Here is a 24,668-nt window from a genome sequence, read left to right as displayed (position 1 = left end):
CATGTCTATATAAGTTGTTGCCATAGAAAATGAAGATTGGCTTTACCGCACGAGACAAACATAGATGATAATATGTGTCAAAAGGCTAAGCATTTAAAGCTAAACTCAAATTTATTACAAAGAATTATAAAAATGATCTTGGAAAGTTTATAATAGATGAATTAATGTAAAATAAACTCTTTGATAGTATTCTGAAAGAAGGATGAAATGGTCATTAATTTATTCACACAAAGACCCTCCATTGTTTGAGTTGACTCTTTGTTTCTTAAAATAATTTCTTTATCAAGTCTTTTCACTACAACAACATCAAACACAAGGCCTCCACCCAAAAAATAAAGGATATTAATCCAAGAAATATCAACAATATTGATATATGTAACCAATCTTACCATACACCCAACAATGAATATCATAGTTACAATTATGTCTTTGTCTTTGTCCTTAAATATAGGCAATAGCATCAACCTTAGATCATCTCCCAAAAGGAGTGGAGTTGAAACATATATATGTAAGCGATTAAATTTTCCATTCCACTTTAGTCATTTAACTATATTTTCGACCACTTGGAGGAGTCTCACTCACAACCTCCATAAATTTTATTCCGGACTTAGGGCTTGTTAACACCGAAAATGGCATTCATGCTACTCAACCTTAGCATTTGGTCCAAGTGTTCCACGTGTCTTATCCCATGACCAACATTTAAAGGTATCACCAACATGCTAAGTCCATGCCCATTCACTTTTGTTGCATTGTTATTTAACATCACCTATATCATAGTCTCATCTCTCAAAGATTGAGCCATCTATCTATGAGTGATCATCCTAGATTCACTCTTTAGCATCCATAAGATAACCATAAACATAGGGAAGAGCTTTCCCTAATATCCTTTTTTCGGTTCCCACCCTATATTCACTAACACTACCATTGGGTCAAGGCCCACATGCCTGACTAATAAGTTCTACTGTTCTTTGGGACTTTCTCACTATGTGACCATATCTTTAGTTACTACCCTAAAGGATTGTTCCTTTTCCTTTCCACAATTCAGGATTTTGGGACAACATTTTGGAACACCGTGGCCCTATGCGAACCTCATGAGTATTTTCCCCACCTTCTACCTTTGGGTGTTCTAACTATAAGGCTATGCTAGGTATCTAAATAGGTAGTGCTACCCACACTTTGACTAGAAGCATCAAATATTAGATCTCCTGGGGGAACTAGAGTTAGCTCTTAAACACTTTACCAAGCTACCCCACTTGTCAGTCCATATTCACTCTAGCCTTGAACTCCTTAATAGACGTATCATCACCCAATACTTAGGCATAGCCTTCCTAGGTTACATTGGCTTTTCCTAGCCAAATTGGCTCCACTAGGGTCTAACCCCCACACTCTTCCTATTATACTTTTGGAACCTCTGCAATCCCCCCTTTAGGGGATGATTGCTTTGGGGTTTCACCCAACAGTCTGTATTAGTATTCAGACATAAACTCAATTTCAAACTCAGTCTTAATTCCATTTTAGACTCCATCTTGGGTCCATTTCAGACTCCATTTCATACTCCATCTCGGGTGCATCTCGAACTCTATCTTGAACTCCATCTCGGATTGATCTCGGACTCCATGTTAAACTCCATCTTGGGTCTATCTTGGACTCTGTCTTAGATGCTGTCTCAAGCCTATCTCAGACACTTCCATATGTCATATATGGGCCTTCTTGTGTCCCCTTTTCTAGAGATTCACTTATTTCTCATTTCATACTCGGTCCTCAAGCGCTTCGTTGAGAGGTCCACTTTTGCTCTTGACTTTTCAAGTCGGAGCTTTTTAGTCTAAATATGTTACGTTCGTTTGGCTTCTACCTCGGCCATTACCATGTGGCACCATTTCGGCTCCACTTTGGGGTTTGTGTCTCACTGTAGTTATAAATGAGAAAGATGGTATTTTATATCATTATCCTAATTGTCAAGGGTAAGGGCAAGTGTATATATAGATCTTGACAAATTTTGGCCATAACATGTCTAAAGTTGGTTCATTTTGACATATTTAACTTGCACAAAATAGAACAAATTGCATAATTGAGTCAAACATCCCCTAATAAAGATGATGCAATTGTTGAAAGACATTATTATAGTTATCAACATGTCCCTTGAAGACATATAAAAAACTTATGCAAACATCCCAAAAATTATATATAATAATCACCATAAAGTAATTGAATCAATTGTACACATCATCTCTAATATTAATTTGATTATCTAACTACAACAACATAGCATTAAGAAATTATACCAATTATTGCTTGAGGAGGAAGAGGCTAGTGCAAAGTAGGAGTATGTTACTTTATCATGAAAATGAACAAAACAAAAAGGAAAAATACAAAAATAAAAATTACAAGAATAAGAGAAATTTAAATTTAAAAATCCAAACACTTTTTAGGGACAACTAGCACTATGTTAATAATAATATATATTATTATAGCAATACACATATCCATTTTTATGCTATTATATAAATAGCATTGGCTATAATAGCATTACCTATTGTGAGAGAAGAAGGAAATTTGACATATGCATACATGGGCAAGAATTAAATGGGGAAATTACTATTCATTCCCTTAATCTCAATCCCACTGGGGCCATTCCCTCAACTTTATCCCTCTTATGGAGTGAAAGTTAAAGCTTTTGAATTAGGCATTGGGATCCATGCAAATTTGATGGTGCTCAATGCATTGCAAGCAAATTCATGAATTGAAATCTTAATATCAAATACAAATACTCATTGAGGGGTTGGCTCTGTTAATTTCCATAAGTACTTAAGATTAGTATTAGACATTGCTTGGTAGTGAGATAATAAACAAGATTGCTAGCTCCAGCAAAAATAATTTATTTACTATTTGCAAATAGTGAATGATCCACAGAAAGTGTCCATCTTTTATTGATAATATGTGGATCAAAAAAACTTTGCCAACGGCAGCTTATGCTAGGCAATGTCTAGTGAACTTGATAAAATTGTCCGTGTGCAATAGGAAATTCAACCGAAAAGATTCTTAGGAGAATATTCGCCAATCGTGCCCATTAATCGCGGCCGTTGAGAGCAAGCGAGGTGGATTTTAGGGTTTTTGCGGCTGCAAAGCAAACATCCATGACCAGCGAGTTTTGACGAGGGAAACCTTCTTTGTCCCTCCCCCTTAAGATCTCGTCTCGCGATCTCTTCCCCTCTCCCGCGGCCGGGCCGCGAGATCGGTCAGATCAGTGGGGTGTCTCGTAGGTACGAACGAAAAATTAGGTCTTGAAAGGGAATTGGGCACACGCACTCGCTCTCTCGCTCGCTCGCTTCCATGGCGACCCAATTCGCGATTGGTCTCGCGGCGCTGGAGAATCCCGTCGACCCTCAAGGCGATTTTGATGACGATCACGAGGAAGGCGAGATCTCGGACGACGATGACGATGTTTTCGTCGCCACCGCCGCCGCCGAGCGCATCGAGTCGTCTGCGGCCGTTTCCACGTCCGGGAATGGATCGATTCGATCGCCCAAAACCCAGCACCACGTAAACTCTGGGAGAAGAGACTCGGAGAGCAAACACGATAACTCGATACAAACGGTGGTTAAACTAGTTAACAACGTTAGCGTGGGGAATGCATGCAAGTAAGTTTATTCTCTGTTATATTTTCGTCCCTCTTCTCTCCTTCTTTTTTCCTTCCGGGGATGGATATGGAATGTTTGATGGAGCTATTGGTGCTTTTGCAGGTCTCCCAACGACGCATGCGCCCAGCTCCACGATGCTTTGCAGATTTTGGAGGAGCTGGATCAACCATCTAAGAAATCGCCCAACTGCGAGTTGGTTCAATCGCTCGTGTTGAAGATTTTAGACAAGATTCGGATCGTTTACTGCGTAAGTGTGCTGGATTTCCTGTGCTTGTTTCTCACTTTGCTGATGGGATCCATCAGGTTTATAACGCGATAGGAGACGAGCAAAAACCCGGAGTCCTGCAAAGGTTTGTTATTTTTGTACAAGGCAATCGCTCACATTTTTTTCTTTCTCCAGTCTGGCTAAGCTGGCGAAGTTCTACACGGATAAACTGTTCACGGCGAAACAAGTGGAAGAAGTGAGGAGACTTTTGGTCATTTTTTTTCTTGATTGAGGATAACACGCGGAAAAAACTCGCAGCTCAAGGCTCTGTATGAAGCCGTCAACCCAAAACTTGAGACTAGCAGCGATGGTAAGGAGCACGCTTATATACCATGGGATGGAGGGACGAGCGCTGAGCACCCAACCTCGTCCTCACTGACGTCGTACACACACTATATGTCTGCGTCGTTCCCGATGGATGATCTTCCTCCCAGCCCGACTCCCTCGAAAGAGGACGAAGCAGCGAGATACGGGAAAACTTTAACTGACAAAACCGAGACCGGTTCTCAACCAGTTTTAAAACCCCGAGATCCCCGACGTGGTGCCTTGGAAGGAAACCCCTCCAGAAAACGAGAAGCGTTAAAGCCCGACTCACAAACTTCTAAGCGTCAGAAGCTTCAGAGCGAGGCGGCTCCCCGCAGTGGAGGATGGCTGGAGCCCGAAGCTAAGGATGGCAAATCCATACTGGTCTGTTTACATCCTTTCATGTTTTCCTTGCTTCATTCTTCTTTGTTTTCCTTTTTTGATCAGATGAAACCTCGCGATCCAAGGCGTGCACTCTCCGAGACCACGAATCAGGAGGAGCAGCATATCACAAGTCTGGAAAATGGTACTGTGCGACCACCAAAGCCACCAGAGTTGAGGAATCAAGTGAAGGACACGGTTGAAGTTCTTCCTCCTTCCAACATTCCAGGATTGTTTCCCAGCATTCCGGGACTAGAAGCGGGCTCTCCTCCCGTTTTACAGAATGGAACCGAGTTAGACATCCATCCGGAACTGCAAGAGTTTTTGATTGATCTCGACGAGGCGGAGCGCATTGCTTTTATCAAGGAGAGACAACGGAGGATGGACGAGCAGGACAAGATGCTGAGTGAAAAGAAGCTGTGCCTTGTGCTGGACCTTGATCACACACTCTTGAATTCTGCAAAGGTGATTACTCTTGTTGCATCTTATTTTGTTGTTTTTGCTTATGGTTTTTTATTCTTCTTTTCTTCCAGTTTATGGAGATCGAGCAAGAATGGGATCGATTTTTGCGTGCCACCGAGACCATCGAGCGGAACAAAGACGCGAAAGAAGGAACTCGGAGGGAACTTTACCGGTTTCCTTACATGTCAATGTGGACAAAGCTTAGGCCTGGCATTTGGAGATTTCTCGCACGGGTGATTATCTTTCTTCGTTTTCTTTTTTCGATTGTTGAAAGGTCTTTCTTAAAAACGTGTTTTTTCTTGTTTCCAGGCAAGCCAACTTTACGAGCTTCACCTCTACACAATGGGCAACAAAGCATACGCAACCGAGATGGCCAAGCTTCTGGATCCAACTGGAGTCCTCTTTGCTGGCCGCGTGATTTCTAAAGGCGATGACGGTGATGCGCTCTACGGTGACGAGAAGACCCCGAGGAGCAAAGATTTGGATGGAGTGCTTGGAATGGAGTCGGCAGTGCTTATCATCGATGACTCTGCACGCGTCTGGCCACACCACAAAGATAACTTAATCGTGGTGGAAAGGTATACCATCTCCCGGGTCCCTCTTTTAAAGTTCCAAGTTCTTTTTTTCTCTCTTTTTTCTGTTCCTCTTGGTCTTTGTGATCTTCGTTGTTTTCTCTTTTTTCTGTTCCTCTTGATCTTTGTGTTCTTCGTTGCCTTGCTGACGATTAGAGACTTTGCAGATATATGTATTTTCCGTGCAGCAGGAAACAATTTGGACTGCCCGGCCCCTCGCTTTTAGAGGTGGGACACGACGAGAGAGAAGCCGATGGAATGCTAGCATCCATACTAGGAGTAAGCCAACAAAACAAACTCTTTTCTTTCCTTTCTTTCGTTTTTCTTTTTCGTTTCTATCGAGCGAAGCTTACTTTTTACGAGCCAGGTGGTCGAGCGAGTTCACGAGGAGTTTTACTCCCGGCCGCTTCCAAAGGAAGTCGATATCCGGGAGGTTCTCTCCGTTGTCCAGAGACGCATACTCGGTGGCTGCAAGATCATCTTTAGCCGGGTTTTCCCCGTCGAGGAGACGCAGCCGCAGCTCCACCCGCTGTGGAGGATGGCCGAGCAATTCGGAGCGGTTTGCACGACGAGGATGGAGGAGGATGTCACGCACGTCGTTGCGATCTCCATGGGAACAGACAAAGTAAGAAACCGATCAAAAACTCGATCAAAAGTTGCTCAAACTCGTTTCTTTTTTTCTTTTTTTGTGTTGTGTTATAGTCGAACTGGGCTCTGGCAACTGGGAGATTTCTCGTTCGTCCTGCTTGGTACCGAGACAAGAAGAAAAAAGACCCAGCATTTTTTTTCTTCTTATAAGCAGTTCCAAAGCCACTCGGGACTAACGTATTTTTTTTGTTTATCAGGGTAGAGGCGTCCACGGTGTTGTACCGGCGAGCCAACGAGAGAGACTTCCCTGTTCCCCCGTAAGCTTAAAAAAACACACGCGCACGCACACGCACAGTGAGACTATGAAACGAGAGAAACCTCCAAACCGACACCACAAAACAAAAAAACCACGACGCGCTAAACCCTGGATATGCCGAGAATATTCCCAGACGAATATTCCCCCGGGTTGGCGTTAGAATTTGCGGGCGGGAGTGGAGCGAGTGGACTCTCTTCTGGTCGAACCTGTCAGTCAGCGAGCTTCCGTGCTTATACCTTGGGATTGAAGAGAAAGGGCCAAGGGACCCGCAACGCACCAGCAAGCGAGGCATATTCTGCCAGAAATTCACATCTCGGGGCACATTCTGTCAGTTCGTAGGGGTATATTCTGCCCGTGGCTCCGCGGGGAGAATATTCTGCTCTGCTGTGAAGGGATATTCTGGGGGGATTTTTATTTTAATTAACGGGTGCCTACAATTCAAATTCCCGGAGGAGTGGCGGCGGAGGTGAGGTGGAGGGAGGAGACGTCGCCGCCGCCGCCGCTACACTGGCACACGTTCCTCTTGTCCTGTGTCTTTAGGTCGCCTGATCCGCCGCCTCGGTCCCCGGCAGTGCGAGAGAGGAGCATTTATTGCGGCGCGGCGGCGGTCGAGCTCATCAGCGCATTCCTCCACTCCCACGCAATGCGCGGCCCACGATCCCGCTAGGGCTCGCCTGGATTCTTCCGCATTAACACAGAGAGGCTGTGGATCGATCCGATAGGGGATCGCCATGTCTTCGTCTTTCCAGATTGAGAGTGGAGGCGCCGGCACCAGCTATCGCAGCGGCGAGCTCCAGCCAGTGACACATTCTGGACGATACAGGTATGGCAGCGTCCTCTCTCTCCTTCTCTCTTTCTCTTCCGGGGGATTCTTGTGCTTCGATCTCGGATTTGGGGTTTTGGATGCCGGATTGATGGGAATTTTCCTTGTTCCAGGTCGAATCACGATCCCAGCACGAGCTACTACATTCCCACCGGGTCGGGGTACCAATCCCCGCCAGTATATGGGCAGCCTCCGCGACCTGGAATGGCGATGGATGAGGAAGCATTCAAGGACAAAGGGCTGCCCGCGCCGCCCCTGACGTGGAGCGGCCGAATGGAGCGCTTCTTGGGTCTGATGGATTTCACAAACTGTGAGGTAAGCTATGAATTCTTCGGTCTCTCGAAAGAAAAAAAAAAATCCTTTCATTTCAGGTGTGGCGTGGAACTCTGGTCGAGCTCGTCGGCTTCTCGGCTTTCCAATTCGCGCTTATAACCGGCATTGCCGCGTGCGTGGATTTCAAGCAGCGAGGAATCGCCATCGCTCTCGTCTACTTCCTCGTCTGGGCGGCGTGCATTCTCGCGGCACTGTCCGTGTGGGTGGGCGCCGGGCACCTCAACCCGATCTTCACATACACGACCATGCTCACGGGCCACACGACCGCGGTGCGAGCAATGCTCTACATGGCAGCGCAGAGCTTGGGAGCTTTGATCGGGACTCTGGCAGCAAAACAGGTGGTGGCGCGGGACTTCGTCGAGAAAAACTCCCTCGCCGGGTGCCTGCTCGGAGAAGTTGTGAGAACCTCTCGGGGGCTCGAGTGGCCGGAGGGACTCACACCGCGAGCGGGGCTCATCTCGGAGATCTTCTTCACGTTTCTTCTCATTTTCGTGGCCTACTCGACTCTCCTCGAGCCCGGGAACTTTCGCCAGACTGGTCCAATTCTCGCTGCTCTCAGCATCGGTGGCGCGGCAGGACTGTTTACTTTCATCTCGTCGCAGCTCAAGTCTCCATACTACTCGGGCGCTGGGATGAATCCCGCGAGGTGCCTGGGACCGGCCATCGTCCAGGGAAGCACGCTCTGGGATTGCCACTGGGTGTTCTGGGCCGGTCCGTTCATCGCTGGAACCATTTTTGGGGTCGTGTTCCGGCTCGTCGCGAATAAGCAGCCACAGATGATGACCACCGAGGAGGAATTCTACGCGCCTCCGCCGCCACAGGCCGTGGTTCCGGCTCCGGCACCGACGCCGCAAGAGAAGAGGATGGACGTCTTTCTCCACATCAAGGCGATGCTACACCGGAGCGAGAGCGAGCGGGAGAGATCGAGGTCCCGGTCGAGGAACTTGGTGGAGGAGATGCCGTCGCAACTTTGAGGTTCGTGTACGTGAAAGTTTTTGGATTGGTTCTTGACCGAAAGTTTTGCTGTTTTTCGCATCTCAGGACTGCCGCTGCTGCCGTGTAATGTGTATGTGATTGGTGAAAGCGAGAAGTAGCTATAAATCAAAGGTTGCGGTTACTGGAGAGCTAAGCTTACTTCACTGGTGATAGATGCCTTTGTTAGGTAACTATCTCCGTTTTGCAGGCTCAAAGTTAGGTGACCACACACCACCACCAGTTCGCCCATCAGCGTTGCGACGTCCGATGATCCTGTTGCTATAATGGATCGTGAGCTGGAATCCATGGCGTTTGTACGCAAGTAAACTTTCTTTCGCTTTTCTTTCTCCTCTCCTTCGAAAGTTCTTTGGTTTCTTGCGTGCGTGGGACTCCTTCGTGATGGTGCAGCGAAGCAAAAAAATGTCGATCGATCGAGCAAGCAGCAGCGAGACAACATCAATCAATCAAGCAAGACTTTTTCGAAGAGCTGCTCGCTCGCCACGAGTCTAGGAAATAAGTTTTTTTGATTCCACGATTTTGTTCCTCTCCATGATCGAGCTCTCAAGCATTCAAGAATCCAGCTGCCTTAGCAAGCAAAAGTAATAGTCAAAAGCCTTGCGCATGATAAGTTTGACGGAAAAATCAAACCTTAGGACCCAGTAGAATATGCTAGTAGGATCTTCTTCTTTTTTTCAAAATGCCCTAATTAGGGCGCGCCTAGCGCCCAGCGCCGAGAATGGAGGCGCGGGCCGTGGCACCGGGCATCCAGCTCCTCCGGGCGCGCCGCGCCTCCAATTTCAGCCTCGGATTCTACAAGGCATCGGTTCTAGGGATCACATTCCTCGCCTACGCCGGCTATCACGCCGCGCGCAAGCCGATCAGCATCGTCAAGGCCGTGCTCCATCCGGAGTACTCGGATCCAGGCTTCGCGGTGAGCCCGAGCTCCAATCTCTCCCCGTCCAGCAGCATCGATCCAGGAAATGCCCGGGAGGGGTGGAGTCCCTTCGTAGGGAGTCGAGGTAAAGCCAGGCTCGGGATTATAGATGTAGCTTTTCTAGCTTCTTACGCTATAGGAATGTACTTCGCGGGTCATCTGGGTGATCGTCTCAACCTCCGGTTTTTTCTTTCGGCTGGCATGGCGGGCAGCGGGGCATTCTCGTGCCTGTTTGGGATGGCTTACTGGTGGAAGGTCCATTCTCTAGGCTACTTCATACTCGTCCAGATGGTAGCGGGGGTCTTTCAATCCACAGGGTGGCCGTCGGTGGTGACCATTGTCGCGAAGTGGTTTGACAAGAGCAAGCGGGGATTGATCATGGGGATCTGGAACTGTCACACCTCGGCTGGAAACATCGTCGGCTCGCTGCTCGCGGCGGAGATGCTGCAGTATGGCTGGGGGTGGTCGTTTGTAGCTCCCGGTTTTCTCATGGCTATGGCGGCTTTGGTGGTTTTCTTCTTCCTGGCAGTGGATCCGGAAGAGGTTGATATGTCGTCTTCGATGGCGAGTGTTGGTGGTGGTGGTGGTGCGAGTACGTAAGGCAAGCAGCGGCGCCTGAGCTGATCATGCTGAGGCAACCGCACAAGCATGGGCGGGAAGTTCCTTTCGGTCATGATCGACGGGAGCGAGTTCCAGGGCCTGGATATAAATAGCGACGGTGAGGAGTTTAGGGAGGTTTCTCTCGCGCCAGGGACGAGGAACGACTCGGCTGTGGGGTTTTTTGATGCCTGGATGATTCCAGGCGTTGCACAGTTCGCACTGTGCCTGTTCTTCTCCAAGCTGGTGGCTTATACGTTCCTCTACTGGCTTCCGTTCTACATAAGGCATACTAGTAAGTGTTCTTCGAGTTTTTGTGTTATATATAGTTCTAAGCGTTTTTTTATGTTTGTTTGGGCAGAGATCGCTGGCAACTATCTCTCCGATGGAATGTCGGGTCGATTGTCCACACTTTTCGACGTGGGAGGTATGTTTGGAGGCGTTGCTGCTGGCTACATCTCGGATCAACTCAACGCGAAAGCAACCACGGCGGCAACTTTTCTGTACGTTGCAGTCCCAGCGCTGGTTCTGTATCGCGTCTATGGCAGCTCGTCTCTAGCTGGCAACGTCGTGCTCATGGTCTTCCTGGGAGCTTTCATCAACGGGCCGTATGCTCTCATCACCACAGCCGTGTCCGCGGACCTTGGCACTCACAGCTCGCTCAGTGGAAGCTCCAAGGCTCTGGCAACCGTGACCGCTATCATCGATGGCACGGGCTCCGTCGGTGCTGCTATTGGGCCGCTGCTAACGGGATTCGTGTCGGAGAAAGGATGGGACGCAGTGTTTGGGATGCTCATCACCTCGGTGCTCATCGCTGCGCTGCTGCTCAGCAAGCTCGTCTACACGGAGCTCACTGCAAAGTTTGCGAGCGCAAATGCCGCTCCTTTCCAGCCGCTTGGCGACGATCAGAGTAACGAGATTTTGCTCTTGGTTTTTAATGCTCTAACGTCCTTGTTTCCAGATCAATTGTACTGACTTAGAGCTGTGACAAGCACAAGAACAAAGCGATAGGATTTTTCTCTGCTTGTAGTTCATGGTTGAGGTGATTGTTTCTCGCTAGTGCTTGGGCTCTAACCATTATCGGTTTGGTGTGTGGTGCAGTTATCAAATGCTTTATGACAAAATATTCCGCCAACCATGCGTCCTTGCAGAAAAGTGGCTTCGAAGGGAAGCATTAGGCTTATAACAGATCACAAGTAAATTCTTTTGCAACATCAAAAAGATCTACCATGGAAAGGTATGAAGGTTTCTACTTATCTAGTTTTTTTTGTATAGTTATGTTTAAACTCTATAGAGGTGTTATTAAAACTCAAAAAACATAGAAATGTTTTTAAGTAATTTAGAATTGTGAGGGCAAATGTACGGTTATGATGCCATATACTAATATTAGCATAGTGGGATTTTGGTAGCTGTCGGATTGGTTTCAATTCGGACCACTCACTCTTGTATATAAGCTAGAGTTTTTGGGCTAATTGATATACACATTTTTGTATTCCCTTTCTATATTCCATGCACTCACATTGGTGGAGGTGAGGGACATCTTTGATTGTCCCCGGGGAGTGCTTGGATTTAGGATTTTGGTTTAGATATAGTTTTTGCATCGTCTAGATCTAGCTTTTTCCATTTCCTTTCTTTTGTTATTTCCTTTTAGAATTTTGGTTTAGATCTAGCTTTTTGCATTGTCTAGATTTACCATTTCTTTCCAGTTTTTTTGTCATTTCTCTTCTTTTGCTCTTTCTTTTTCGTTCATTTTCATGGCCAATCAACAATTTCCTCCTTTGACTCTAGAGCAGTAATTGGTTCAATTGCTTGATGCTATGTGCTTGCAATTAAACAACCAAACTCAATTGATGGTGGCATTCATGGCACGTGGTCCAACTCCTTCTGCTCTTGGTCCAATCCTCGCGTTCGGCCGGAGTTCTTTCATAAGAATCCTGGGGATGATGTGTACCATTGGTTCGATCACTTCAAGGTGATTGCCACGTATCATTCTTGGGATGATGCTCGACGTTTGCGTGATTTTCCCACGTGTCTCCAAGGGACGGTGTTGCTATGGTACAATGGATTGAGTGCGGCCACTCATGGGGATTGGAGTGTTCTTTCGGATGTCTTCAAACACGCTTTCGGACATGTCGACGATTGTGACGATGCCTTCCAACAATTGCATTGTCTTCGCCAAGGGCCATCTGAATCGGTGATGCAATTTGGCGTTCATTTCCAAAGTCTTTTGCTTCGTGCGGAGCCAAATATGTCGGAACGGATTCTTTCGGATAATGGTCCTACGTTTATGGCTAAGGTATTTCATGTTTTGACGTCTCGGTTGGGGATACGCCACACTTTTACGAGTGCTTATCATCCACAATCAGACGGTCTGGTGGAACGGCTCGTTCGGACATTCAAAGGGATGATTGCGAAGTATGTGAACTTTCAGCATTCGGATTGAGATGGTTATTTGCCGTCTCTTCGGTATGCCTATGTCATAGGGGTGCAGAATTCTGTTGGTGCTTCACCATATAAACTTCTATATGGTCATGATCCAATATTACCAACGGAGCTGGGTTTACCTTCGTGATTACCACGAGCTCCTGATGCTAGGTTATGGGATCAATATTTGACGAGCATTCTTCCATTTGTCCGAGCAGAGTCTGCCGAACACTTAGGCCGTATACACGTGGGACAACAACGGCGTTACAACTCCCATCATCGTCCACTTGTAGAGTACAAAGTGGATGATTTGGTGTTAGTCTGTTTTCCCCATCTTACGGTACGTGGTTTATTTAAGGGGCTCCTTGCACAGTGGAAAGGACTATATTGGGTGTTGCGGCAAGTTGGACTGCAAGTTTATAAGGTTCAGCATGACGTCCAGCAGGCTGATCCTCCGGAGATTGTGTATGTGCAGCGGTTGAAACGCTTCATACAAAGGGATCAGGAGCAGTTAATACCGTCTACAGATCCGCTGATGCCTCCTCTTGACGTTCCTCCAGATCCCGGCCCATCTACAAGAGAACCCTGATGGCCTTCCATTATTCCGAGAGGAGGGGATGATGTGAGGGCCAAGTGTACAGCTACGATGCCATATACTAATATTAGCGTAGTGGGATTTTGGTAGCTGTCGGATTGGTTTCAATCCAGACCACTTGCTCTTGTATATAAGCTAGGGTTTTTGGGCTAATTGATATGCACATTTCTGTATTCCCTTTCCATATTCCATGCACTCACAGAATGTAATTGAAATTTAATTTGCAAAATAAGTTTTGTGAGTGCATGGAATATGGAAAAGGAATATGCATATCAATTAGCCCAAAAACCTTAGCTTATATACAAAAATGAGTGGTCTAAATTAAAATTAATCTGATAACTACTAAAATCCCACTATGTTAATATTAATATACAGCATTATAGCTATACACTCACATTATCCCAATGGAAGACTATTAGGGTTCTTTTGTAGATGAGCTGAAATCTGGAAGAACATTAAGAGGAGGCATTAGTAGATCTATAACTATTCCTAATCCCTTTGTATAAAATATTTCAACCGCTACATATATATAATTTTTGGAGTATTGGCTTTTTGGATGTCATGCCAAACATTATAAGCTTGTGGTCCATAACACCCAATATAGTTCTTTCCACTGAATAAAAAACCCTTTAGATAAACCACATACTATAAAATGGGGAAAACAGACTAACACCAAGTCATTCATTTTATACTCCGTAGGTGAACGATGATGGGAGTTGTAGTGCTATTGTTGTCTCACTTGTATGCGGCCTAGTGTTCAATAAACTCTACTCGGATAAGTGGAAGAATGCTCGTCAAATACTGATCCCATGACCTACCATCGGCAGCTCATGGTAATCGCAAAGGTAAACTTAACTCTATTAGTAATATTGGATCATGACTATATAGAAGTTTATATGGTGAAGCATCAACATAATTCTACACCTCTGTGATATATGCATACTGAAGAGATAGCAAATAACCATCCCAATTTGAATGCTGAAAGTTCACGTACTTCGTGATCATTCCTTTGAATGTCCGAACAAGCCATTCCACCAAACCGTCTAACTGTGGATGATAAGCACTCGTAAAAGTGTGGTGTATCCTCAACCAAGATGTTAAAACGTAAAATGCCTCAGCCATAAATGCAAGACCATTATCCGAAAGAATCCACTTCGGACAAGAATGCTGAAACACCACTCAATTGAGAAGAAAGTATCCAACAGCAATTGCAGATGCACTAGCAAGAGCACTAACTTCCACCCAACAAGTCAAGTAGTCAGAAGCAATAATAACATACTTATTACCAACATTCAATCGTAGAAAATGTCCCATAAGATCAAATGCCACCAACTCAAATAGATGGGAAATTGCACTTGACTCCAACCGTCTTTCCGTAGCACAAGAGGGAGTATTATGAGCTTAACACCAAACACAGTTACACATATACTAGATAACATTGCATCGCATCTCTAGCTAATAGAAAGATCTGTGCAACTTTTCGGTCACACGACAATGTCTTATATGCCCACCTAGAATAGGAGAATCATGGTAGGCATGAAGAAACCGTGGAATAAAGATTGAAGGCACCACTAGCCGTAAATGATCATTAGGATCAGTCCCCACAAAATAAAGAAGGCCGTCTTCAAGGCAATATTGAAAATATAAATGTCGGAATGGCAAGTCATCAGCAAGTGATGCAACATTCTCAAACCCATCTCAAAGCCTTCAAATCCATGGCTCAATCTTTTGAGCCTCGCAAACTTCATCAAAAGAAGGTAGGTCTTGCTTTGCACCTTGTGGACACTAAACGTTAAGTATAGCACCTGCCGACGGCATAAAATCCTCGTCTAGAAAATCCACAAATGCTAGAACAATAGGGTCGTAAAAAACATGAGAAGAGAGTGGAGAAGGAAGAGGAGTTCGAGAAAGGGCATCAGCATTGGCTATAGAACTCCCTGGGCAATAAACAACATCAAAATCATATATTCGAAGCTTCAAAGCCCACTAAACAATACAACCAACCAAGTTCTTTTGCTTCAATAATAAAGTAACAGCAACATAATCACCTTCAAGTAACGTCTGAGAATTATGTAGACATGCATGAAGTTTCTCAAAACCCCAGACTACTGCTAAACACTCCTTATTTATCGTGAATTAATTCACCTTCGCTAGTTGTAATGTACTGCTTATATACGCAATAGGATGGTGCTGACCAGGCACACTTGGGTTCTCTTGCATCAACACACCTCCCAAATTAATATCAGAAGCATCCATACGCAAAATAAAAGGTCGAGTATAGTGAGGATACACCAAAACTAGAGGAGTCGTTAATAGCTCTTTGAGGTCTATAAACGCCCACTCACAATCTACAAACCAAATGAAAGATGACACTGATGACTTTAGCAATGCTCACAACAGTGTAGTGTCATAAAAAAAATGATCTAGAAAATGACTGAGACACTGCACCTTGCCCAAGAAGTGCTGCACATCATTTACACACTTTAAAATAAGGAACTTTATAACAGCCACAAGTTTATCAAGATCAATTTGCAAACCCTCACGAGAAATATGATACCCAAGACAAGTCATGTCCTTGGACCCAAACACATACTTTGACCGCTTCAACTTTAACCAACGTCCCGTAACCGATCCAACACTTTATAAACATGTGCTCCTCCCACGTCCCCTCCGAATGGATCAAGACATCATCAATGAAGTCAGTAGTCACTTTTGGCATATCACAAAAAATCTTGTCCATCATCTGCTAGAAAGTTGCTGGAGCATTGTTCAAATGAAACTGCATCACTAAGAACTCATACAAACTAAACAATGTATGAAAAGTAGTCTTAGAAATATCTCTTTTGGCCATCGGTACTTGTCAATACCTAGAAGCAAAATCTAGCTTAGTGAACCAACAACTTCACCCCAGACGAACCAAGAGATCAACAATGTGAGGAAGAGGGTACACATCTGGGATTGTCACTTCGTCTAACGAATGAGTTGATACAGAAATGAATACTCTCATCAGGCTTTATCACAAGATGAGGTTCATATGCCCAAGAACTCCGCGACTTCCGAATAACACCCTTCTCCAACATCTCCTTGATGTTTGCACATTAAATCTTGATCTCTTTGGGTGACCGACAATGAATAGGAACCTTAATTGGATGAGCATCCCCAATTGGAATCAGATGACATGTGGCAATCCTTGCCCCAGACAATAGACTATTAAAAAATCACTACGGTGTGGTTTGGCTAATCATATCTAGCGTGACAGTGAGGCGCCGATCTGGGGATCTAGACGGTGAGAGTTCGAGCCAGTATCTCTCCAAAGTGTATGTATCATACATTTTGTGCGCTAGATCAGAATACTCCTTCATAAGCTAGTCAACTGCTACAACACAAAGATTGTTGGAGGGATCGAAAAAGGGAAGAGCAAAACAAGACAGAAACATAGGAGGAAGTAATCAAGGGACAAAAGTAATGGAAGCAGAGGGACAAAGAGGTACAGAAGTGAGAGGAATGAATGTAATATAAGGAAGTATGAGACAAGGGGAAGAAGCCTCAAAGTCATATTTGGCGTGATTGTGTTGCACCTAATCTATACTAAAAATAAGGTCAAAAGCTTGACTCGGCACCACCCGTAACAATTGCAACCCGAGCAGATTGCCCACACACACAAATAGGTCTGCCTCATCCCTTGCACATGCATGTGTACAGCTGTTGCTATAAAGAATGAAAACTAACTCCACTACACGACGCAAGTGTAAACAATAACGTATGGCAACAGGTTGAGTAATAGAAGATAAACTTGAATCTGTATTAACCAACATAGAGAGAATAATAGAAGGCTACTTATTATAAATATAAGCTTGGAAAGTAAACACTAGATGAATTAGTGCCGAGTGAACTTCTTGATGATACTCTTGAAAGAAAGATGCAAGGGTCATTAACTTATTCGCACAAGGTCCCTCCATTACTTACATGACTCCTCGTTTTCTAGATGCATTTTAGTGTCCAGACCTAGCACCAACAGGACATGTTGACACCAGGGTCTCCACCCAAGAAATGGCGGCTGCCAATCTGGAAAACACCAACAATACTGATAAATATGACCAACTTCATCACACGTCCAACAATGAACATCACGGCCACAACCACGGCCTCACCCTTATCCTTGGACTCAAGTAGCAGTAGCATCAACCTCCATTGGAATAAGCCATCACCCACAGGAAGTGGAGCTGAAGGACATGCAGTGAAAAGTGGAAGAGACAATGTCTCATAACATTATGCCAAGCGAAGAGCATCATCAAGGGTGGCGGGAGTAAGTGCATGTATAAGTTCAACAAGATTTTAATGAAGTGCTGGCCACAACATTCCTAGTTTGATCTGCTCCGACATATTTAACTCTGCACGAAGTAAGAGGCTTCGGAAATGAACGCCAAATTGCATCACTGACTCAGATGGCCCTTGACAAAGATGATACAATTGTTGGAAAGCATTATCACAATCATTAGCATGTCTGAATGTGGGTTTGAAGATGTCTAGAAGAACACTCCAATCCCTACGAGTGCCTGTGTTCAAACCATTGTACCACTGCAATGCCGTTGTGAGATACAAAATCCCTAGGCTCCAAAGTGGAGCCAAAAGGGTACCACGTGGTAGTGGCCTAAGCAAAAGCCAAACGAACGTAACATGTTTGGACCAAAAGCTCCGACTTGAAAGGTCGAGAGTGGGAGTGGAACTCCCAACGAAGTGCTCAAGGAACAAGCACGAAGCAAGCGATAAGTGAGTCTCTAGAAAAGGGACACAAGTGGACCCGAGATGGACCCGAGATAGAGTCCGAGATGGAGTCTGAGATGGACCCGAGATGGAGTCCGAGATAGAATCGAGACCGAGACCAAGACCGAGACTGAGACCGAGTCCGAGTCCGAAACCAAGACTAAGAAAGAGTTCGAGTTCGAGTCCGAATACTAATACAGACTGTTAGGTGAAAGCCCAAAGCAATCGTCCCCCAGGAGGGGGGAGCGGGGGGGGGGGTAGCAGGGGGTTCCAAAAGTATAGTAGGGAGAGTGTGGGGGTTGGAGCCCAATGGAGCCAGTTTGGCCCAGGAAGGCCATACCCAGTGTTGGGTGATGAGCTGACCACTGGAAAGTCCAAGATTAGAGTGAATATGGACTGACAAGCAGCGTAGCTTGGTGAAGTGTTCAAGAGTCGGCTTTAGTTCCCCTGGGCGATCGAATGGTCGATGCTCCCAATCCAAGTGTGAGTGGCACTACCTACTTGGATACTTGGCGTGGCTCAACCAAACCTCGCTCTAAGCCCATGGCTAGAGCACCCAAAGGTGGAAGGTGGGGAGAGTACCCATGAAGCTTACATAGGGCTATGCTGTTCCGAAATGTTGTCCCAAAAGCCTAAACTGTGGAAAGGAAGAGGAGTAATCCTCTGGCGTAGTGACCAAGGATACAGTCGTGTGGTAAGGAAGTCCCAGAGGACCATGGGACTTAGTGGTTAGGTGTAAGCGACTAATTTTTCCATTCTACTTAAGTCACTTAACCACACCTCTGACCACTTGGAGGAGTCTCATTCACAACCTCCATAAGTCCAACTTAGGACTTGGGGCTTGCTAGCCCCGAGAATGGCATCCATGCCACTCAACCTTAGCACTTGGTCCAAGTGCTCCATGTGTCCGATCCCATGATCGACACCCCAAGGTACCACCAACGTATCGGCCCGTTACGCTAAGGCCATGCCCAATTACCTTGGTCACACTGGTGGTCCAACACCACCTGCATTCCAATCCCGTCTCTCAAAGACTGGGTCATCCGTCCATGAGGGATCATCCCAGATCCACTCCTTAACATCCTTAGGATGCCTACAGACATGGGGAATAGCCTTCCCCAATATCTCGGTTCCGGTCCCCACCAAGTCCCTTTCTGTCCTTGGCTGTGTTCGCCAACACTGCCACTGGATCAAGGCCCACCGGCCCTACCACTAAGTCCCACTATCCTCGAGGACTTCCTCACTGTGTGACTGTGTCCTTGGTCACCCCACCAGAGGGCTACCCCTCTTCCTTTCCACAGTCTGGGACTTTGGGACACCATTTCGGAACACCGTGGCCTTACGCGAGCTACCTGGGTACTCTCCCCACCTTTCGCCTTTAGGTGCTCTAGCCATGGGCTTAGAGCGAGGTTCCGTTGAGCCACGCCTGGTATCCAAGTAGGTAGTGCCACCCACACTTGGACTGGGAGCATCGGCCAGTCGATCTCCCGGGGGAACTAGAGCCGGCTCTTGAACACTTCACCAAGCTACCCCGCTTGTCGGTCTGTGTTCACTCTAGTCTTGGACTTCCCAGTGGGCAGCTCATCACCCAACACTGGGTCCGGCCTTCCTGGGCCAAACTGGCCTTTCCTGGCCAAACTGGCTCCACTGCAGTCCTCCCCCTACTATACTTTTGGAGCTCACCAAACCCCCCAGGGTCTGGGAGACGAACGCTTTGGGCTTTCACCCTCTCAGACTCAGACTCGGACTCGGACTCGGACTCGGACTCGGACTCGGACTCGGGCTCGGGCTCTGTCTCGGCCTCGGCCTCGGTCTCGTTCTCGGTCCCGGTCTCGGTCTCGACTTCAGACTCCATCTCGGACTCCATCTCGGGTCCATCTCGGACTCCATCTCGGGATCCATCTCGGGTCCATCTCGGACTCCATTTCGGGTCCATCTCGGACTCCATCTCGGGTCCATCTCGGATTCCATCTCGGACTCCATTTCGGGTCCATCTCAGGTTCACCCCGGACTCCATCTCGGACTCCATCTCGGGTCCATCTCGGGTCCACCTCGGACTCCAACTCGAGTCCATCTCAGACACTTCCACGTGTCATGTGTTGGTCCTTTTGGGTCCCTTTTTGGAGCCTCGCTTTTTGCTCGCTTCGTGCTCGTTCCTCGAACACTTCGTTGGGAGTTCCACTCCCGCTCTTGACTTTTCAAGTCGGAGCTTTTGGTCCAAACGTGTTACGCTCGTTTGGCTCTCGCTTCAGCCACTACCACGTGGCACCCTTTCCGGCTCCACTTTGGGGCCTAGGGATTTTGTGTCTCACAACTCCACCACCCATAGACGAAGTTCGATGTCCTCATCGAACGGTAAACCATTTTTTTTTTTAAAGTAACACTTGCATGTGTTACCATTTCCATCCTTGGCACCTAGCCAATATTTGTCAATGGTTTGACATTGAAGGCTCACCATGCCTTCTCCATATTCGTCAATGGTTTGACATTGAAGGCTCACCATGCCTTTTGCATATGCCTCAATGGTTTGACACCAAAGGCTCACCATGCCTTGCCTATCCTCTAAGGAGGGTAGTCTCTCCAACTTAGAGACTGATTGGACCACATATAGTGGTTCTCTCTTTTTATTGGTTTAGTTCTCGCTAAACTTCTTAGAGACCCTTCTCTAAGTCAATCCCGCTACTCCTTCTCGAGTAGTCTCAATTTCCATCTATTGATTTGCACCTTGGAACTTTTACTCTTTTGACTTTTGGAAGTCAATTTCCTAGGTGTCTCCAACACCTTGCATTGCACAGATTGTGCAACTCCACTTCCCCATCTTAGGAAGCTCATTACTTGAGGGCACCATCATCCTCTCTTCTATTTCATGCCACCTTGGGCACTAAGTTCCATTTATCATACTTTGTGCTAGGGCTGTCCATGGCCCTATCATTTGGCTACCTTACCGCTCCCTCCCTTGGAGCTTCCACTTTCGCCAAATCAGAGCAATTCGGAATTCATCCTTGGAAACACACTTCCTTTTCCGGAATTTGTTAGCGTCCAACACATTAGTGTTCCCCGCATAACTTTGTCACTTGGATTCCTTCCAAGGGATTCCACGGCCCTATCTTGGCCACTCATCTTTTGCTCCTATCCGTTGATTGTTGCACCAAGCAACATCGAATCTCTACCTCCCTCCTTGAGGTATTCTTGTGATTCCATAGCAAAGGCTCTGCTTTGCCAAGACTAGGGTGTTCGCCCCTAGTAAGTCTCTTTAGCATCTTCTGCTGTGGGCTCTATCCACGGCCCAACTTTGTGACCCTCCCATGAGTCTCTTTAGAAACTACTTTCCTTGGACACAGTATGCCATCGCAATGACATAGCTCATTTCCCTAAGGTGCTTTTCCCACTTGGTCACCTTGACCAAGCCACACCATCATCAATAGTTCAAATCAACACTTTGAACTAGGAACCTTATTCCTTAACCCAAACAAGGACCTTGTCCTTATTTAGCCACAAGATCACCTAGTGATCTCACCTTGGCACCTTAACAGGTTTGCCAATAGGTACTAGGTCTTCCAGACCTTTAATTTGTTAACTACGACCCCGGGGGCATCCCCCACACTTGGCGGTGCGCCCAAGCCAGCCCTTCCGGCCAAGGGTCCATAGCAACTGAGATTAGGTGTCCCCATCTCACTCACCACGTCCTTGGTGCCACTCGCACCAAAGCGTTCAAGTTAGATATGCCGAGCTTTCACACTAAGCAATCTAACCGTGCATCACGACTCCGAGGCATCCCTCGCTTGGCGGTGTGCCCAAACCAGTCTCCCCACTGAGAGTCCATGACCACCGAAATATGAGTGTCCTCATATTCCAAACCATCACCACGCCCTAGTGATTTGGGACTCGAACCCAAGCACTAGAGGGTCGGGACTCGAACCCAACCTCCGTATATGCATCTACGGACGGCATCACACAAGATGCCTGGCGTGACTCCCCACGCCGGTGCACCAACCTATTTTTAAAGCGCGCTACAGATCACAGCTTAGGAACCTAGTTCCTCCACACTGCCAAGTCCTCTCACTTGACATGTCTGTGATCATGCATGGACTCCTCCATGCTCGGCCCCATGGCCCACCCTTTTTGAAGTTATCACCTTCAACTAGGGTCTTTGTTCCCCCGACGTGCCAATCTCACTTGGCAAGTCCTCCGACCATTGTAACATGGTTCCTGCATAAGCGTGAAAGTCCTTGACCATCGACTTTCGTTCAAAGCCCTCTCTTTGAACACTCGGGAACTACTTCCCTAACCTTGATAGCCTTGCCTCATGGCAAGCTTCAAGACCACGCTTCTGCTGCGCCACTCTGATTTCGCGCGTTCCATGAACCATTTACACTTGGCCTTTCTAGGTACTAAGCTACCTAGAATCGTCTTTGGGAACCTTGAAGGAACTCTGTCCCTCAGCTTGCTAAGGCCTCCCTTTTTGCAAGCCTTCCAAATGCCACATAGTCTAACATGGACAATTCCATATTTTAGACTCTCCATGGCATCACGGTTGCTAGCGGCAACACCCTCGAGCCCCCACTTGATTCTCCACTCCCAGCTGGCATAACCAACCTTGGTTATGCCCTTCGATTTCTATGGTTCAGTTCCATCCCAATACTACTTGCCTTTTGGCCCCATATGTTTCCTTTGGTTATTCTCCTCCAGACCAGGAGGATAGCTTTTGCACTTTCTATCATGCCTTAGCAAGTATTCTTAGGGATGAACCTACCCAATAGCCCAAGGAGTGGTTCCTCAATCCGGGTATGCTCACCTTATAATCCCACACACTGGGATTACATTGTTGCTTATGGGCCTTTACATGCCCATCACTAGCCTTGCCAAAATTCCATTCTTGGCTTTGTCCAACTCGGGTAGACAGTCCTCTCCTGTCTCCGCAACCTTGGACATTTGGATAGCACCTTCTATCCATCATTCGCTAGGGACTTAGCCCCTTGGGCTTTATCCATTGCCCTCGCGACATCAAACACCACCTTCTGGTGTTCTAGAGTGTTCGAGTGTCCCAATGATGGCTTTCTTGACAATGAGTATTTCCTTTTATGACATTGACTTACTATATCGCAACACAAGCAACTTATCCCCCGTAAGGGTGTATCCGACTTCCCTATGCTATTAAGAAGTCTTAGGTAGCTACCTTCTACCCGTTCAACTAGTTATTTTGCACCTCTTGCTTAGTTGCCTCATAGTTGTCAAGTCCTACAACTCATTGTTTGGTGCTTTCACACCTCCATCATTATCTGGGTCACCACACTCCAACTGCATGCTCTGCAGCTTAGGTTATGCCATTCCCATTTCCATTGGGATTCCTTTGGCAAGGGGTTCTCATGAACCCACCAACATAGCCTCAAGGTATCACACCTTGGCACATTTGGTGTCTCCACACCATCGGCTCCACAAGCCTACCTCTATGACACTTCCCCTTCGTGTTTATGTCTTTGCCAAGACAAACACCGCTCTTTCTCATGCCAACCATCCGTTAGCACTGCACTATAGAGATCACACACAACTTTGTGTCAAAGTTGTTTTCTTCTGAGAACACCTTTCCCATAACTTTAGCATGGCACATTTTGCCATCGATGAGATACCCTCTGTTCTCATCCTTGGATCCTATGATCCCCCCCCCATCCTTTGTGGGGTACAACACACCTCAGTCCAAATGCTTCCATCAGTCATTTTAGGGCCATCCCTTGACTCTACTTGAGTCATCAGCAGTTTTGGACTTGGTTAATCCACAGACCCTTAAGGTCCTACTTGTGAGGCACTAGCTCACTGGAATACACTTCTGGCATTCCTGTCCTACTCAAAAGGACTATTTTCACAAGTGTTACTCCGACACTTGATTTTGTTCTCTGGGGGCAACTTTTGCCCCTTAAGACTACTTGTCCATGCGATGAGAATACCACTCATCTCTAAATACACCCCCCAACTCCTTGGGTTGTTCCAGCATTTATTAAAGGTAGCCCCGGCTACCATTTCAAGGACTTGAGTCCTCTTCCGTATTTGACCTCCCACGGTCATTACCTCTGGTCTCACATTCATGAGCACCAACCTCAACTATATGAGGATAATCTTGTGACTCCTTTATTGTTTTGGAGTCTCTATTTTTCCCGTGATCCCAACTTTAGTTGTTTACCACAACAACCTTAGCCAATTTGCTGAGACAAATGCTCATCCGGATCACATCCTCAACTCAATGAGGAAAACCTTGCACTGTTCCCAAGATCCCAAAGTCGTTCCATTATTGGCCCTTTTCTATCCACCACCTCGTCTACAAGTTCACACATGAACCGTAATGGAGAGCCATGTCTTCCCGACTTGCTACTCCTCAAGGATAGGCCCACTCCTCGGACCTTCTGATGCCAACACTAGTGGTGATATACTTGAGCACCAATAAAAGTCGGACTAAGGAACAGCTCCGATACCAAATTGTAAGCGACTAATTTTTCCATTCTACTTTAGTCACTTAACCACACCTCTGACCACTTGGAGGAGTCTCATTCACAACCTCCATAAGTCCAACTTAGGACTTGGGGCTTGCTAGCCCCGAGAATGGCATCCATGCCACTCAACCTTAGCACTTGGTCCAAGTGCTCCACGTGTCCGATCCCATGATCGACACCCCAAGGTACCACCAACATATCAGCCCGTTACGCTAA

General features: G+C 46.5%; 3 protein-coding genes across 3 annotated transcripts; all 3 read left to right on the top strand.

Annotated features, from left to right (window-relative positions):
• Positions 1-3,118: 3,118 nt before the first annotated feature.
• LOC9654379 (RNA polymerase II C-terminal domain phosphatase-like 3) lies at positions 3,119-6,808 on the top strand. The gene is made up of 12 exons (XM_002964324.2): positions 3,119-3,638; positions 3,741-3,885; positions 3,942-3,988; positions 4,039-4,099; positions 4,162-4,590; positions 4,654-5,052; positions 5,121-5,282; positions 5,359-5,627; positions 5,789-5,900; positions 5,989-6,246; positions 6,324-6,370; positions 6,467-6,808. The coding sequence occupies exons 1-12, from the start codon at positions 3,331-3,333 to the stop codon at positions 6,528-6,530; spliced, it is 2,301 nt and encodes a 766-aa protein (XP_002964370.1). The 5' UTR covers positions 3,119-3,330; the 3' UTR covers positions 6,531-6,808.
• Positions 6,809-7,032: 224 nt separating this feature from the next.
• On the top strand, positions 7,033-8,999 carry LOC9654378 (aquaporin PIP2-3). Its single transcript, XM_002964323.2, has 4 exons — positions 7,033-7,348; positions 7,462-7,663; positions 7,720-8,656; positions 8,723-8,999. Exons 1-3 carry the CDS (start codon positions 7,257-7,259, stop codon positions 8,653-8,655), a joined length of 1,230 nt encoding a protein of 409 aa, XP_002964369.2. The 5' UTR covers positions 7,033-7,256; the 3' UTR covers position 8,656; positions 8,723-8,999.
• Positions 9,000-9,362: 363 nt separating this feature from the next.
• On the top strand, positions 9,363-11,545 carry LOC9654377 (putative glycerol-3-phosphate transporter 1). The gene is made up of 6 exons (XM_024668954.1): positions 9,363-10,158; positions 10,200-10,236; positions 10,277-10,482; positions 10,549-11,097; positions 11,149-11,229; positions 11,289-11,545. The coding sequence occupies exons 1-5, from the start codon at positions 9,393-9,395 to the stop codon at positions 11,160-11,162; spliced, it is 1,572 nt and encodes a 523-aa protein (XP_024524722.1). The 5' UTR covers positions 9,363-9,392; the 3' UTR covers positions 11,163-11,229; positions 11,289-11,545.
• Positions 11,546-24,668: the final 13,123 nt, after the last annotated feature.

Source organism: Selaginella moellendorffii, unplaced genomic scaffold, assembly GCF_000143415.4.
Source record: "Selaginella moellendorffii unplaced genomic scaffold, v1.0 SELMOscaffold_4, whole genome shotgun sequence".
Classification (NCBI taxonomy): domain Eukaryota; kingdom Viridiplantae; phylum Streptophyta; class Lycopodiopsida; order Selaginellales; family Selaginellaceae; genus Selaginella; species Selaginella moellendorffii.
The sequence above is the reverse complement of the archived record's forward strand: the minus strand, read 5'-3'. Positions and strand labels throughout refer to the sequence as shown.